Source organism: Chanodichthys erythropterus, chromosome 24, assembly GCF_024489055.1.
Source record: "Chanodichthys erythropterus isolate Z2021 chromosome 24, ASM2448905v1, whole genome shotgun sequence".
NCBI lineage: Eukaryota > Metazoa > Chordata > Actinopteri > Cypriniformes > Xenocyprididae > Chanodichthys > Chanodichthys erythropterus.
In genome coordinates, this window is record NC_090244.1 from 778,805 (window position 1) to 797,051 (window position 18,247).

The 18,247-nt window shown below is 40.8% G+C and overlaps 1 protein-coding gene across 3 annotated transcripts in view; it reads right to left on the minus strand.

Annotated features, from left to right (window-relative positions):
• The window catches only part of LOC137015005 (A disintegrin and metalloproteinase with thrombospondin motifs 20), a 91,356-nt gene that overhangs the window by 27,253 nt on the left and 45,856 nt on the right, over positions 1 to 18,247 (minus strand). For all 3 annotated transcript variants that reach the window (XR_010893915.1, XM_067379626.1, XM_067379627.1), the window contains exons 12-26: positions 17,452 to 17,597; positions 16,070 to 16,251; positions 13,123 to 13,259; positions 12,691 to 12,808; positions 12,462 to 12,557; positions 12,060 to 12,226; positions 11,577 to 11,706; positions 6,342 to 6,468; positions 6,050 to 6,260; positions 5,073 to 5,237; positions 4,674 to 4,838; positions 4,473 to 4,592; positions 4,245 to 4,352; positions 3,875 to 4,039; positions 217 to 477 (exon numbers count right to left, since the gene is read on the minus strand). Coding sequence is in view for 2 of the 3 variants with exons in the window: in XM_067379626.1 (XP_067235727.1) it covers positions 217 to 477; positions 3,875 to 4,039; positions 4,245 to 4,352; positions 4,473 to 4,592; positions 4,674 to 4,838; positions 5,073 to 5,237; positions 6,050 to 6,260; positions 6,342 to 6,468; positions 11,577 to 11,706; positions 12,060 to 12,226; positions 12,462 to 12,557; positions 12,691 to 12,808; positions 13,123 to 13,259; positions 16,070 to 16,251; positions 17,452 to 17,597 (2,298 nt within the window). In the remaining variant the exon portion in view is untranslated. The remainder of the gene's footprint in view (positions 1 to 216; positions 478 to 3,874; positions 4,040 to 4,244; positions 4,353 to 4,472; positions 4,593 to 4,673; positions 4,839 to 5,072; positions 5,238 to 6,049; positions 6,261 to 6,341; positions 6,469 to 11,576; positions 11,707 to 12,059; positions 12,227 to 12,461; positions 12,558 to 12,690; positions 12,809 to 13,122; positions 13,260 to 16,069; positions 16,252 to 17,451; positions 17,598 to 18,247) is intronic.

The following is an 18,247-nucleotide window of genomic DNA, read 5'->3' on the forward strand; positions in this document are numbered from 1 at the left end:
GACACTAATAAGACCCTTTATGAAAAACCCTCACACACACTGGAACTCATTCAGTCCCAGCATGCATCTGTGCTTTTGCAGCAGATCAAAGCTAATGAGCACATGGTCTAATGAAGTAAACTGCAGTCAGATGACAGGAACTCTCACGGTGAGCGTGAATTATGAATGTTTGAATCGCTATCGCAAACAAACAGTGATTGTGTAAGAGGCTCTCACCGCTCCCCACGGACCCGTCCTCCACTGGTTGTCTGCGGACGGGACGTTCCAGCTGTGGTGTCCGGGGTGGTTGCCGGGGTCGTAGGGGAAGTAGGGCTGGTTGTTGGGCCAGTGGTAGGAGGATTGGCAGGGTGCGGGCGCACACTCCTGCTCAGTGCTGGGCCGCTCCTCCGGGTGACAGAACGACTCGTCCACCTGATGGTGGTAGTTCATGCACACGACCCGCCGCGTGGAACGACCAACTCCACACGACACCGAACACTGGAGAGCAAAACACAGCAGCAGCAGCAGGGAGTTGAGTTCAGAACATACACAACAACTTCAGGTACAACATCTGTGATATATCACTGACACTACACTGATGATGGGTGGATGGGTGGATGGAGGAATTGAATGATGGATGGATGAATGAATTGAATGATGGACGGATGGATGGATGGATGGATGGATTGATGGATGGATGGATGGATTGAAGGATGGATGGTGGATGGATGGATGGATGGATGAATGAATTGAAGGATGGATGGATGGATGGATGGATGGATTGATGGATGGATGGATGGATTGAAGGATGGATGATGGATGGATGGGTGGATGGATGGATGAATGGATGAATTGATGGATGGATGGATGGGTGGATGGGTGGATGGATGGATGAATTGAATGATGGATGGATGGATTAAAAGATGAAGGATGGATGGATGAATTTAATGATGGATGGGTGGATGGATGGATGGATGGATAGATGAACTGAATGATGGATGGGTGGATGGATGAATGAATTGAAGGATGGATGGATGGATGGATGGATGGGTGGATGGATGGATGAATGAATTGAATGATGGATGGATGGATTAAAAGATGAACGGATGGATGGATGGATGAATTTAATGATGGATGGGTGGATGGATGGATGGATGGAGGAATTGAATGATGGATGGATGAATGATGGATGGATGAATGATGGACGGATGGATAGATGGACGGATGGATGGATGAATTTAATGATGGATGGGTGGATGGATGGATGAATGAATTGAAGGATGGTTGGGTGGATGGATGGATGGATGAATGAATTGAAGGATGGATGGATGGATGGATGGATGAATTGAAGGATGGATGATGGATGGATGGGTGGATGGATGGATGGATGAATTGATGGATGGATGGATGGGTGGATGGATGAATTGAATGATGGATGGATGGATTAAAAGATGAACGGATGGATGGATGAATTTAATGATGGATGGGTGGATGGATGGATGGATGGATGGATGAACTGAATGATGGATGGGTGGATGGATGAATGAATTGAAGGATGGATGGATGGATGGATGGATGATGGATGGATGAATGGATGGATGGATGGGTGGATGGATGGATGAATGTATTGATGGATGGATGGATGGATGGATGGATGTATTGATGGATGGATGTATTGATGGATGGATGGATGAATTGAAGGATTGATGGATGGATGGATGGATGGATGGATGGATGGATGGGTGGATGGATTGATTGATGGATGGATGAATGTATTGATGGATGGATGATGGATGGATGGATGAATGTATTGATGGATGGATGGATTGATGGATGGATGGATGGATTGAAGGATGGATGATGGATGGATGGGTGGATGGATGGATGAATGGATGAATTGATGGATGGATGGATGGGTGGATGGGTGGATGGATGGATGAATTGAATGATGGATGGATGGATTAAAAGATGAAGGATGGATGGATGAATTTAATGATGGATGGGTGGATGGATGGATGGATGGATAGATGAACTGAATGATGGATGGGTGGATGGATGAATGAATTGAAGGATGGATGGATGGATGGATGGATGGATGGATGGGTGGATGGATGGATGAATGAATTGAATGATGGATGGATGGATTAAAAGATGAACGGATGGATGGATGGATGAATTTAATGATGGATGGGTGGATGGATGGATGGATGGAGGAATTGAATGATGGATGGATGAATGATGGATGGATGAATGATGGACGGATGGATAGATGGACGGATGGATGGATGAATTTAATGATGGATGGGTGGATGGATGGATGAATGAATTGAAGGATGGTTGGGTGGATGGATGGATGGATGAATGAATTGAAGGATGGATGGATGGATGGATGGATGGATGAATTGAAGGATGGATGATGGATGGATGGGTGGATGGATGGATGGATGAATTGATGGATGGATGGATGGGTGGATGGATGAATTGAATGATGGATGGATGGATTAAAAGATGAACGGATGGATGGATGAATTTAATGATGGATGGGTGGATGGATGGATGGATGGATGGATGAACTGAATGATGGATGGGTGGATGGATGAATGAATTGAAGGATGGATGGATGGATGGATGGATGATGGATGGATGAATGGATGGATGGATGGGTGGATGGATGGATGAATGTATTGATGGATGGATGGATGGATGGATGGATGGATGTATTGATGGATGGATGTATTGATGGATGGATGGATGAATTGAAGGATTGATGGATGGATGGATGGATGGATGGATGGATGGATGGATGGATGGGTGGATGGATTGATTGATGGATGGATGAATGTATTGATGGATGGATGATGGATGGATGGATGAATGTATTGATGGATGGATGGATTGATGGATGGATGTATTGATGGATGGATGAATTGAAGGATGGATGGATGGATGGATGGATGGATTGATTGATGGATGGATGAATGTATTGATGGATGGATGGATGGATTGATGGTTGGATGGATGGATGGATGGATGGATGGATTGATGGATGGATGGATGGATGGGTGGATGGATGGATTGATTGATGGATGGATGGATGGATGGATGGATGGATGGATGGATTGATGGTTGGATGGATGGATGGATGGATGGATTGATGGTTGGATGGATGGATGGATGGATTGATGGATGGATGGATGATGGATGGATGGATGGATGGATTGATGGATGGATGGATGGATGGATGGATTGATGGTTGGATGGATGGATGGATGGATGATGGATGGATGGATGGATTGGTGGATGGATGGATGTATTGATGGATGGATTGATGGTTGGATGGATGGATGGATGGATGGATTGATGGATGGATGGATGGATTGATGGATGGATGGATTGATGGATGGATGGATTGATGGATGGATGGATTGATGGTTGGATGGATGGATGGATGGATGGATGGATTGATGGATGGATGGATTGATGGATGGATGGATTGATGGATGGATGGATTGATGGTTGGATGGATGGATGGATGGATGGATGGATTGATGGATGGATGGATGATGGATGGATGGATGGATGGATGGATGGATGGATGGATGGATGGATGGATGGATTGATGGATGGATGGATGGATGGATGGATGGATTGATGGTTGGATGATGGATGGATGGATTGGTGGATGGATGGATTGGTGGATGGATGGATGTATTGATGGATGGATTGATGGTTGGATGGATGGATGGATGGATGGATGGATGGATGGATGGATGGATGGATTGATGGTTGGATGGATGGATGGATGGATGATGGATGGATGTATTGATGGATGGATTGATGGTTGGATGGATGGATGGATGGATGGATGGATGGATGGATTGAAGGATGGACTCACCGGCGTCCACTCTCCCTCCCTCCACTGACCGCAGGGACTGAAGCACACAGAAGAGTCAGCGGGACGCTGCAGGTGAGCGCAGGACGACTCTTCAGCCACTCCGCCCTGAGCGTCTCTACAGCTGACGTAACGCTCCCGCCGGCCCTCGCCGCACGACACCGAGCACTGACAACACACAACAATCTACTTTATAATGGAATAGTTTGTGTTTTATGTCTCTGTAACATATTTGATCCATCAGGCTTTTATGGCTCATTTAGTGAGAATACAGAGGAAAAACAGCCCAAAATGAGCTAAAATATGTAATTTGGTGCAGATGCTGATATTTATATGGACAAAAGTAAGAGCAATTCTGGTGTGTGTTACTCACAGTCGTCCATGAGCCGTATCTCCACTGTGTGTGTCGTTGACCCGGTTCTGCTGGTCTTGGTGTGTTAAACACTGATGCTGCGCGAGGACAAACTGACAACTCGCAGTCCTACACACACACACACACACACACACACTGAATTTATGGTGAGCAGAAGATAATTCATTCAAAAACATTAACAAATCGTGATTATTCCAAACTTTGGAGTGGTTGATCAGATGTGTTCACCTGACTGTCTCGAGGTCTGGCGGCCGCGTTACACTCCCTGTCGTCCAGCGTCTCCCCGTACGCTCCCGACACACACCTGACCGCACGCATCTGATAGCCCTGACCGCAGCTCACCGTACACTGCAAAACACCGTCAGCATCAGAGACGCACAACTTCTGAACAAACCGACGAGACAGAGCAAAACAAGCAGCGTTCCTCACCGGACTCCAGCCTCCGATCTGCCAGGATGCACATTCAGGAAGCTCACAGCTGCCCACCGCTGAGGGTTTGGTGTTCGGGTCACAGCGCTGCTCGCTCAGCTGCTCATCCCCCAGAATGCAAAGAATCTGCCTGTGTCGGACGCCCTTACCGCACGTCGCCAGACACTGATGTCAACAGAGACAATTTTAAACAGTTGAATTTAATATTTTAAAAATGCATTTATATGATTCAGTTCAGATATAATTTGATTAACGATTCAACCATCCAATCAATCAAATCAAGCCCAGAAGCCGGTTCACTCAGATATACGTCACAATAGACAAGAAAAGACGAGCGCTACTTCCCTTTCATGCTGACTTTAGTTGTCGTGTGGTATGATGAGTGTTTGGTGTCAGTACCTCGCTCCACTGGCTGGCCGTCCAGTCGGGACAGGGCACGTCGCTGCAGGGTTCGCTCAGGACTCTCTGCTGCTCGTCACACTCTCGCTCCACCAGCCTGCGGCCCAGATTGTTCATACAGTACGCCTGTCGCGTCCGGACGCCTCGTCCGCAGCTCTTCGAGCACTGCAACCACAACAGCATTGAATCATGAGAAACAATGTTAAAAATTACACACAAATCTACAGATCCCTGTGTTAAAATACGTTTGTATCAGGGTCAGATTTCAGGGTGAACTTTCCTTGGATGATACAGAAGAGTATTTTGAGTCTTAAATTTCAGTTCTCATGAATTTCATACAATGAGGTTTTCATTTTGTGTTGATTGAACTGCATGGAAACAAATGGAGGGTCAATTTGGGCCCAAAACAAAAGCTGCAACAAATTGTGTACAGCCTGTCCCTAACACATCTATGTGTCAAAACTTTGCATGCATATTCATGACCCTAAAAGAAAAATAGGCTCCAAATTTCAGCAAGAAATAAATAGTTTAACCAGTGTTTCAAGCAGTTTGAAATCAAATGGTGTCAAATTGACCCTAACACAACAGGAGGGTTTAGGACTGTTTTTTATATTATTATTATTATTATTATTATTATGCTTTTTTGGATATGATCTTTCATGTAGTGTGTTCAGATATGCTAATGAGCGTTTGGTTTCTGACCAATCACAACAGACTGAGCCATCTGACCAATCAGAGCAGAGAAGGCTCTCGGAAAGGCGGAGTTTATAGAGACCGCATCCTTGATCGAAGCGTTTCATACACTGTGAGAAAAGAGCTGAATCTGCAGTGGATATTATGAGAGAATTAAAGTGTTTTTGGACCTTGAATGCATTTAAACCTGTTACATGAGACTAAAAAACAAAAAATAGCAACCTTTAAAACAGCATAATAGAGGTACTTTAATAAGTGAGGATATGAGCTGTAGTGTGGGTCACCTGAGACCAGGCGCTGTACTGCCAGCTCTTGAGCAGACAGTCACCATGACAGGCCTCTCTCGTCTGTGGTTTGAGCAGGTCTGCGCAGGCGCGGCTCTCCACGCGTTCACTCAGCCTGTTGCTCTGGCTGTAGCGCATGCACAGCACGTCCAGCGTACGGTATCCCGGACCGCACTTACTGGAGCAGTCGCTCCTGCCCGCCACATGCCACCTGAGGAGTTTGTTCAGTCTTTGAGTTTTTCTTTTGGTGCATCACTAGAATAAGACACGAGAGCTGTTTGTGTGCATGTACCTGAGTTCACAGTCACTATTGCAAGGCTCCGTCGCGCCTCTGGGTCGAGATAGATACTCACATCTCTGCTCCGAAACCACCAAGTGATCGCTCTTACGAACACACACGGCCTTCCGTCGCCGCTCACCTGCAGACGAACACACACATGTGAAGCGTAAGTGACTGCCTTTCAACTACAGAGGTGTTTAGGGGCAGAAAACCAAAAAATGAGATGAGAAACACTAGAGTGTGATGAGGAAAAGATGACAAACACCAGAGAGTAATGAAAAAAATCAGAGAGGTGTGAGAAAGAGATGAGAAACACCAAAGTGTGATGAGAAAGACACAAGCAAAATCAGACATTAATGAGAAAGAGATGAGAAAAACCAGAGAGTAATGACAGAGATAAGAAACACCAGAAAGTGATGAGAAAGAAATGAGAAACACCAGGGAGTGATGAGAAAGAAATGAGAAACGCCAGAAAGAGATGAGAAAGAGATGAGAAACGCCAGAAAGAGATGAGAAAGAGATGAGAAACACCAGAAAGAGATGAGAAAGAAATGAGAAACACCAGAAAGAGATGAGAAAGATATGAGAAACACCAGAAAGAGATGAGAAAGATATGAGAAACACCAGAAAGAGATGAGAAAGAAATGAGAAACACCAGAAAGAGATGAGAAAGAAATGAGAAACACCAGGGAGTGATGAGAAAGATATGAGAAACACCAGAAAGAGATGAGAAAGAGATGAGAAACACCAGAAAGAGATGAGAAAGAAATGAGAAACACCAGAAAGAGATGAGAAAGAGATGAGAAACGCCAGAAAGTGATGAGAAAGTAATGAGAAACACCAGAAAGAGATGAGAAAGAAATGAGAAACACCAGAAAGAGATGAGAAAGAAATGAGAAACGCCAGAAAGAGATGAGAAAGAGATGAGAGACGCCAGAAAGTGATGAGAAAGTAATGAGAAACACCAGAAAGTGATGAGAAAGAAATGAGAACCACCAGAAAGAGATGAGAAAGAAATGAGAAACGCCAGAAAGTGATGAGAAAGAAATGAGAAACACCAGGAAGTGATGAGAAAGAAATAAGAAACGCCAGAAAGAGATGAGAAAGAAATGAGAAACGCCAGAAAGAGATGAGAAAGAAATGAGAAACGCCAGAAAGTGATGAGAAAGAAATGAGAAACACCAGAAAGTGATGAGAAAGAAATGAGAAACGCCAGAAAGAGATGAGAAAGAAATGAGAAACACCAGAAAGAGATGAGAAAGAAATGAGAAACACCAGAAAGAGATGAGAAAGAAATGAGAAACACCAGAAAGAGATGAGAAATAAATGAAAAACACCAGAAAGTGATGAAAAAGAGATGAGAAACACCAGAAAGTGATGAAAAAGAAATGAAAAACACCAGAAAGTGATGAGAAAGAGATGAGAAACACCAGAAAGTGATGAAAAAGAGATGAGAAACACTAGAGAGAGATGAGAAAGAGATGAGAAACACCAGAAACTGATGAGAAAGAGATGAGAAATACTAGAAAGAGATGAGAAAGAGATGAGAAACACCAGAAAGAGATGAGAAAGAAATGAGAAACACCAGAAAGAGATGAGAAAGAAATGAGAAACACCAGAAAGTGATGAAAAAGAGATGAGAAACACCAGAAAGTGATGAAAAAGAAATGAAAAACACCAGAAAGTGAGAAACACCAGAAAGTCATGAGAAATAGATGAGAAACACCAGAAAGTGATGAAAAAGAAATGAAAAACACCAGAAAGTGATGAGAAAGAGATGAGAAACACCAGAAAGTGATGAAAAAGAGATGAGAAACACTAGAGAGAGATGAGAAAGAGATGAGAAATACCAGAAACTGATGAGAAAGAGATGAAAAATACTAGAAAGAGATGAGAAAGAGATGAGAAACACCAGAAAGAGATGAGAAAGAAATGAGAAACACCAGAAAGAGATGAGAAAGAAATGAGAAACACCAGAAAGTGATGAAAAAGAGATGAGAAACACCAGAGACTGATGAGAAAGAGATGAGAAACACCAGAAAGAGATGAGAAAGAAATGAGAAATACCAGAAAGAGATGAGAAAGAAATGAGAAACACCAGAAAGTGATGAAAAAGAGATGAGAAACACCAGAAAGTGATGAAAAGAAATGAAAAACACCAGAAAGTGATGAGAAAGAGATGAGAAAATCCAGAAAGTGATGAAAAAGAGATGAGAAACACTAGAGAGAGATGAGAAAGAGATGAGAAACACCAGAAACTGATGAGAAAGAGATGAGAAATACTAGAAAGAGATGAGAAAGAGATGAGAAACACCAGAAAGAGATGAGAAAGAAATGAGAAACACCAGAAAGAGATGAGAAAGAGATGAGAAACACCAGGGAGAGATGAGAAAGAAATGAGATACACAAGAGACTGATGAGAAAGAGATGAGAAACACCAGAAAGAGATGAGAAATACCAGAATGCCATGAAAAAGAGATGAGAAACAACAGAGAGCGATGAGAAAGAGATGAGAAATACTAGAAAGAGATGAGAAAGAGATGAGAAACACCAGAAAGAGATGAGAAAGAAATGAGAAACACCAGAAAGAGATGACAAAGAAATGAGAAACACCAGAAAGTGATGAAAAAGAGATGAGAAACACCAGAAAGTGATGAAAAGAAATGAGAAACGCCAGAAAGTGATGAGAAAGAAATGAGAAACGCCAGAAAGTGATGAGAAAGAAATGAGAACCACCAGAAAGAGATGAGAAAGAAATGAGAAACGCCAGAAAGTGATGAGAAAGAAATGAGAAACACCAGGAAGTGATGAGAAAGAAATAAGAAACGCCAGAAAGAGATGAGAAAGAAATGAGAAACGCCAGAAAGAGATGAGAAAGAAATGAGAAACGCCAGAAAGTGATGAGAAAGAAATGAGAAACACCAGAAAGTGATGAGAAAGAAATGAGAAACGCCAGAAAGAGATGAGAAAGAAATGAGAAACACCAGAAAGAGATGAGAAAGAAATGAGAAACACCAGAAAGAGATGAGAAAGAAATGAGAAACACCAGAAAGAGATGAGAAATAAATGAAAAACACCAGAAAGTGATGAAAAAGAGATGAGAAACACCAGAAAGTGATGAAAAAGAAATGAAAAACACCAGAAAGTGATGAGAAAGAGATGAGAAACACCAGAAAGTGATGAAAAAGAGATGAGAAACACTAGAGAGAGATGAGAAAGAGATGAGAAACACCAGAAACTGATGAGAAAGAGATGAGAAATACTAGAAAGAGATGAGAAAGAGATGAGAAACACCAGAAAGAGATGAGAAAGAAATGAGAAACACCAGAAAGAGATGAGAAAGAAATGAGAAACACCAGAAAGTGATGAAAAAGAGATGAGAAACACCAGAAAGTGATGAAAAAGAAATGAAAAACACCAGAAAGTGAGAAACACCAGAAAGTCATGAGAAATAGATGAGAAACACCAGAAAGTGATGAAAAAGAAATGAAAAACACCAGAAAGTGATGAGAAAGAGATGAGAAACACCAGAAAGTGATGAAAAAGAGATGAGAAACACTAGAGAGAGATGAGAAAGAGATGAGAAATACCAGAAACTGATGAGAAAGAGATGAAAAATACTAGAAAGAGATGAGAAAGAGATGAGAAACACCAGAAAGAGATGAGAAAGAAATGAGAAACACCAGAAAGAGATGAGAAAGAAATGAGAAACACCAGAAAGTGATGAAAAAGAGATGAGAAACACCAGAGACTGATGAGAAAGAGATGAGAAACACCAGAAAGAGATGAGAAAGAAATGAGAAATACCAGAAAGAGATGAGAAAGAAATGAGAAACACCAGAAAGTGATGAAAAAGAGATGAGAAACACCAGAAAGTGATGAAAAGAAATGAAAAACACCAGAAAGTGATGAGAAAGAGATGAGAAAATCCAGAAAGTGATGAAAAAGAGATGAGAAACACTAGAGAGAGATGAGAAAGAGATGAGAAACACCAGAAACTGATGAGAAAGAGATGAGAAATACTAGAAAGAGATGAGAAAGAGATGAGAAACACCAGAAAGAGATGAGAAAGAAATGAGAAACACCAGAAAGAGATGAGAAAGAGATGAGAAACACCAGGGAGAGATGAGAAAGAAATGAGATACACAAGAGACTGATGAGAAAGAGATGAGAAACACCAGAAAGAGATGAGAAATACCAGAATGCCATGAAAAAGAGATGAGAAACAACAGAGAGCGATGAGAAAGAGATGAGAAATACTAGAAAGAGATGAGAAAGAGATGAGAAACACCAGAAAGAGATGAGAAAGAAATGAGAAACACCAGAAAGAGATGACAAAGAAATGAGAAACACCAGAAAGTGATGAAAAAGAGATGAGAAACACCAGAAAGTCATGAGAAATAGATGAGAAACACCAGGGAGTGATGAGAAAGAAATGAGATACACAAGAGACTGATGAGAAAGAGATGAGAAACACCAGAAAGAGATGAGAAAGAAATGAGAAATACCAGAAAGAGATGAGAAAGAAATGAGAAACACCAGAAAGTGATGAAAAAGAGATGAGAAACACCAGAAAGTGATGAAAAGAAATGAAAAACACCAGAAAGTGATGAGAAAGAGATGAGAAAATCCAGAAAGTGATGAAAAAGAGATGAGAAACACTAGAGAGAGATGAGAAAGAGATGAGAAACACCAGAAACTGATGAGAAAGAGATGAGAAATACTAGAAAGAGATGAGAAAGAGATGAGAAACACCAGAAAGAGATGAGAAAGAAATGAGAAACACCAGAAAGAGATGAGAAAGAATGAGAAACACCAGAAAGTGATGAAAAAGAGATGAGAAACACCAGAAAGTGATGAAAAAGAAATGAAAAACACCAGAAAGTGATGAGAAAGAGATGAGAAACACCAGAAAGTGATGAAAAAGAGATGAGAAACACCAGAAAGTGATGAAAAAGAGATGAGAAACACCAGAAAGTCATGAGAAATAGATGAGAAACACCAGGGAGTGATGAGAAAGAAATGAGATACACAAGAGACTGATGAGAAAGAGATGAGAAACACCAGAAAGAGATGAGAAATACCAGAATGCCATGAAAAAGAGATGAGAAACACCAGAAAGAGATGAGAAATACCAGAATGCCATGAAAAAGAGATGAGAAACAACAGAGAGCGATGAGAAAGAGATGAGAAACACTATAGAGAGATTCAAATGTGTTTAAGGAAAGAAAACCAAAAAAGCAGCACCTTGACACATGCGGCTGCACTCCTGCCACGAGCCAGTCGGATCCCACACAAACTGCTCCCGCTGCTCCTCGATGGGAATACTGAAGGAATATCTGACGTCAGGATTATACAAGTTTCCCACACACAGAACCTGAGATGACAGGAAGTTCACAAAGCTTGTAAATCAGTGGTATTATATTGCAGAATATTTTTATGATCAATATTTCTCTTTTTGTTACTTAAAACAAAACATCTGATAAAAATGTTTATTTTTTTCAGTGTGGTCCTAATCAGACAAAAACAAAAAAAAAAGCTGATGCACAACAAGATATTTAGATGGTTTCCACTCTTATCTTGTCATGCTGGGTGGCCCCCGGCCACAGTGAAATCTGATTGGTTTAAAAACTGCTGTGGTTTTGATTCATTTCACTGTAAGAGATACTTGATGCTGAATCGTGTCACACTGCACTTTTAGAATGGCTGCGTTCATGTTGTTCCACTTGCCTGCAACACAAGCTCCTCCTCTAACCGTTGCGTGCAGTTGATCCTTTCCACTGTAGTGTTGGATCCACTGTACTCAATCTCTGCTCCCTTAAAGGTGATTTCCCTTTTAAACATGGACACCACGAAGTTCCCATTCAGGAGGAAGTTGGACTGACTGTCAGACAGAGCTGCAGATCAGAGGATGAGAAGGATCAGAACTGGACAGATCAGATGTCACTGATTTACTAATTTATGGTTTTTTTGAAAGTGTTTGCGTGTGCATTCTTCACTGTACTATGTAAATATCATGGCATGTGAATATGGAAAACATTCTGAATGTATAGAGCACCATGGTATTATTATCTGATACCATCACTGTAACACTAGGGTAATCTGGTCTGGGAATGTATGTACTGAACTCACCGAGGTAGTTATCATCTTCTGGTGATCCTGAGTAGCTGACCTGCTTTATATCTATGTTGGTCGCACCAGCTGGAATCCGAACCACAATGTTATATCCTAAAACAGCAGAGAGTGATGAGAAAGAGATGAGAAACATCAGAGAGAGAGATGAGAAAGTAATAAGAATGAGATAAGAAAAAGCAGAGAGTGATGAGAATGAGATGAGAAACACCAGACACGTAAATCTCACCATATTGTGCGTTGTTGAAGGTTCCAGCGAGGGTCTTACATGACGAGTTGTCTCCTCCACAGACACCACACTTATCATTTCTTGCCTTCGAGTTCAAAACGTGGTCACAACCTGCTTGCTAAGATACACACACACACACACACACACACACACACACACACACACACACACACACACACACACACACACACACACACACACACACTCAGATTGTCAGTTTCCATTTGAATCACACAAATGTCCCATATGCACATATCATATATTTACTGTGCTTATTTTAGACATGTAGTGTGGTAACATGATGGTTTTTGGATAAATGCCATAGTTGTACCATGATATTCTTTGAATTACCTTATAAATATTATGGTATATGAATATAGTAAACAAGCAGCACCATGGTAAATATCAAAGTACCGTAGTATTATTTCATACCCGGCAGAGGCCTTGTACACAGATGTCATACGTGTCTGGTCCACATGGGGTTCCGTCGACAACTCGATCCCTCAGCTGATAGTACGCCATCGTCCCCGTGACACGACAGAAGAGTTTACAGCGATCTTTCATCAGAACTGAGAAACAAAAGAGACGAGTGTGAGACGTTAACCCACTGAGATATTTCAGTATTATTCTGCCATTTCTGTACATTACCAATGAGTTTTTTTAAGAAATCAATACATTTACTCAGCAAGAATGCATTAAATTGATCAAAAGTGACAGTGAAGACATTCAGATAGATGAGAAACACCAGAGAGTGATGAGAAAGAGACGAGAACAATATGAGAAACACCAAAAAATGATGAGAAAGAGATGATAAACACCAGACAGTAATGAGAAAGAGATGAGAAACATCAGACAGTAATGAGAAAGAGATGAGAAACACCAGACAGTAATGAGAAAGAGATGAGAAACACCAAAGTGTGATGAGAAATAGATGAGAAACACCAGAAAGTGATGAAAAAGAGATGAGAAACATCAGAGAGTGATGAGAAAGAGACGAGGACAATATGTGAAACACCAAAAAATGATGAGAAAGAGATAAGAAACACCAGAGAGTGATGAGAAAGAGATGAGAAACATCAGAAAGTGATGAGAAAGAGACGAGAACAATATGAGAAACACCAAAAAATGATGAGAAAGAGATGAGAAACACCAGAAAGAGATGAGAAATATATGAGAAACACCAGACAGTAATGAGAAATATATGAGAAACACCAGACAGTAATGAGAAAGAGATGAGAAACACCAAAAAATTATGAGAAAGAAATGAAAAACATCAGAGAGTGATGAGAAAGAGATGAGAAACATCAGAGAGTGATGAGAAAGAGACAAGAACAATATGAGAAACACCAAAAAATGATGATAAAGAGATGAGAAACACCAGACAGTAATGAGAAAGAGATGAGAAACACCAGAGAGCAATGAGAAAGAGATGAGAAACACCAAAGTGTGATGAGAAATAGATGAGAAACACCAGACAGTAATGAGAAAGAGATTAGAAACACCAGAGAGTGATGAGAAAGAGATGAGAAACATCAGAGAGTGATGAGAAAGAGACGAGAACAATATGACAAACACCAAAAAATGATGAGAAAGATGAGAAACACCAGACAGTAATGAGAAAGAGATGAGAAACATCAGAGAGTGATGAGAAAGAGACGAGAACAATATGACAAACACCAAAAAATGATGATAAAGAGATGAGAAACACCAGACAGTAATGAGAAAGAGATGAGAAACACCAAAAAATTATGAGAAAGAAATGAAAAAAATCAGAGAGTGATGAGAAAGAGACAAGAACAATATGAGAAACACCAAAAAATGATGATAAAGAGATGAGAAACATCAGACAGTAATGAGAAAGAGATGAGAAACACCAAAGTGTGATGAGAAATAGATGAGAAACACCACCCAGTAATGAGAAAGAGATGAGAAACATCAGAGAGTGATGAGAAAGAGACAAGAACAATATGAGAAACACCAAAAAATGATGAGAAAGAGATGAGAAACACTAGACAGTGATGAGAAATAGATGAGAAACACCAGACAGTAATGAGAAAGAGATGAGAAACACCAAAAAATTATGAGAAAGAAATGAAAAACATCAGAGAGTGATGAGAAAGAGACGAGAACAATATGAGAAACACCAAAAAATGATGATAAAGAGATGAGAAACACCAGACAGTAATGAGAAAGAGATGAGAAACATCAGACAGTAATGAGAAAGAGATGAGAAACACCAAAAAATTATGAGAAAGAAATGAAAAAAATCAGAGAGTGATGAGAAAGAGACAAGAACAATATGAGAAACACCAAAAAATGATGATAAAGAGATGAGAAACATCAGACAGTAATGAGAAAGAGATGAGAAACACCAAAGTGTGATGAGAAATAGATTAGAAACACCAGACAGTAATGAGAAATAGATGAGAAACATCAGAGAGTGATGAGAAAGAGACGAGAACAATATGACAAACACCAAAGAATGATGAGAAAGAGATGAGAAACACCAGACAGTAATGAGAGAGATGAGAAACACCAAAAAATTATGAGAAAGAAATGAAAAACATCAGAGAGTGATGAGAAAGAGATGAGAAACATCAGAGAGTGATGAGAAAGAGACGAGAAACATCAGAGAGTGATGAGAAAGAGATGAGAACAATATGAGAAACACCAAAAAATGATGAGAAAGAGATGAGAAACACCAGACAGTAATGAGAAAGTGATGAGAAACACCAGACAGTAATGAGAAAGAGATGAGAAACACCAGAGAGTAATGAGAAATAGATGAGTTCCCAGTTTTCCACAAAATGTGAAACAGCTAAAATTACAGCATAGCTGGACTTGCATTTTAAGATGGTTATGTAGATTATTTAGTTCTTTGACAAAACTGCAGAGCTTGAACAGTTCAGCTACTCTCACAGCTCTGAAACATGTCAGTAGCTTTAGGATACTCACTCTCTGCCCTCCAAAAACATGTCAGAGCAGCAGAGAGTGTTTCTGATTGGCTAATGAAGTGCGGCCCGCAAGTGTTTTTCTTTGACAGAGACCAATGTGATTTCTCCATTTCATCTGTCAGAGAGTAACTGTAAAGCATTCTCTTCAGATAAAAGCATCTGCCAAATCCATGAATGCAGTCGGGACACTGAATGTGTGCTATTCAACAGTGTTTGACGAGCTCAGCAGATTTGTATTGTGAAGCGCCGCTGTAAGGCTCCTTCATCAGTCCTGACGACTGTCTGCGGGTGTGTCTGTCTGCCTGAATAAAACCATTAGAATAATAGCTGCAGGTTTGATCTGGCACTCATCTCTGAAAGCAGGACCAGCTGTGTGTGTGTGTGTGTGTGTGTGTTCTGACAGGTCAGAGGTCAAACACACTCACTGCCGCTGTACTTCGGCACCCAGCGGACGGTGGGCGGCAGTCCATTGATGTTGAAGTGCTTCCCGTCGAACTGCGCGCACTGCTCTTCCCTGAAATCCCTCCGGCCGCGGGGACACGGATCCGTGTTACACGAGCGGAACTTCATTCTGCGGCCGACACAAAAACGGCCTCCGTTCCTCGGCCTGAGAGCCACAAAGAGTTGTGTGCTATTACAACTTGAAAGAATGAATGTGTGTTTGATCAGCCAATAATGGGAGTCTTATGACAGGAAGAAATTATTTTATATGAAAAAAAAAAATCAATGAAATTTGTAGATGTGCGCAAACTTCTTAATTAAACAGAAATACTAGAATTCTTTTGTAAAATGACATTAATCCTATTTTTTAGGACCATTAAGATTATATTTCACTCTCAAGTTTAAAGAAAGATTTGATAATTTTCCTAAAGAAATGTAAAGACATTTTTTATATACTTTTAATGACATATTGGGGTGAATAAATATCATATTGCATAATAAGTAAATTACAGAAGAGGATTAGGGCCAAGCAATAACAACAAAATAAAACCATCTCAAGATTAAAGTCATTATAATGCAAGATTAAACTCGTTAAATTTCCAGAAAAAAAATCGAAATACAATGTTGAAAATAAAATCATTTAATTTCAAGAATAAAGTTGTGTTTTGAGAAAAAACAGTAAAAGTAAAATTTCGACAATAATCTCACTAAATTTTTGAGAATAAAGTTGTGTTTCGAGAAAAAACTCGTTACATTTTTTTAAAAAGAAGTTGAAATAAAATGTTGAGGATAAACACTAAATTTGTTGCGTTGTGAGAAAAAAACTTAAATTTTGAGAAAAAAAGTCAACATAAAATGTAAATAAACACAAAATTTTGAAAATAAAGTCATTGTGTTTCGAGAAAAAAAAAGAGAAAAAAAGTCGAAGTAAGATGTTGACAATAAACGTACTAAATTTTGAGAATAAAGTCATGTTTTGAGAAAAAAACGTAAAGTTCAAGAAAAAAAATTTAAATAAAATGTTGACAATAAACTCACAAAATGTTGAGAATAAAGTCGTCGTGTTTCCATATTTTACTTTTTACTTTTTTTCGCAAAATTTAACAAGTCTCCAAGTCTCGAAACACAACGACTTTATTCTTGTAATTTAATTAGTTTATTCTCTGCATTATAATGATTTCGAGATGGTTTTATTTTTTATTATTACTTGGAGTTTGAGGGTGTGTGCGTGTGTGTGTGTGAGTGTGTGAGTGTGTGAGTGTGTGAGTGTGTGAGTGAGTGAGTGTGTGAGTGTGTGAGTGTGTGAGTGTGTGAGTGTGTGAGTGAGTGTGTGTGTGTGTGTGTGTGTGTGTGAGTGTGTGCTCACTCAGGTTTATTGCAGTCTCTGGTTGTGCTGCGTGTCCCTCCTCCACAGGTTCTGGAACACACACTGTACGGTCCCCAGGGGCCCCACTCACCATGAACCGGCTTCATGTCCATCTCCTTATTCACACACATGCCGTGCCTGCAGTGCTGCAAACACACACACACACACACACACACACACACACATAATACATCAGTAATGTGGAACTGTAGCTGCTATCAAACGCTCTCAAGATCAGTGACTCTGAACGCTGCAGAACTGCATCATGGACATCATGTCGTCTCTGACAGCACGCGCTCTCGTGACTCGTCTGTGTTTGCCGGCACCGGCGTGAGCGTGTCCACCCCTCGGTCCAGACAGACAGACCTGCTGGCAGCGCTCGAGCCCTCTTCATGCGCGGTAACCGAAGCCGTCGCTCGAATGGCTGTGGAGCTGGAATGCAGGACAGGCTGGCGTCTGTCTCGCTGCGTTACGCTGGCCTGTCGCTGGCACACATGCGGCGGAGACGGACGCACCGAGCTGCTGCCGCGATAAGGAAACCCAAGCGGGCAGATAAGAGCAACAGAACTCATTACAGTCTCCCTCTCTCTCCGTGTCGCTCACGCTGCTCCTTCCGATATTCACATCTGGAACATTGCTCTCTTTTCTTTCAAACCTCTTCTTGCATTTATTGACCTCATTTTACTAAGTGATGATATCAGATGAAGATCCTGTGGTATATGCCATGGTACTGAAATTCATTTACATTATTTATTTCAGATTTACCATGGTACTACAATGACACATTATGTGCCAA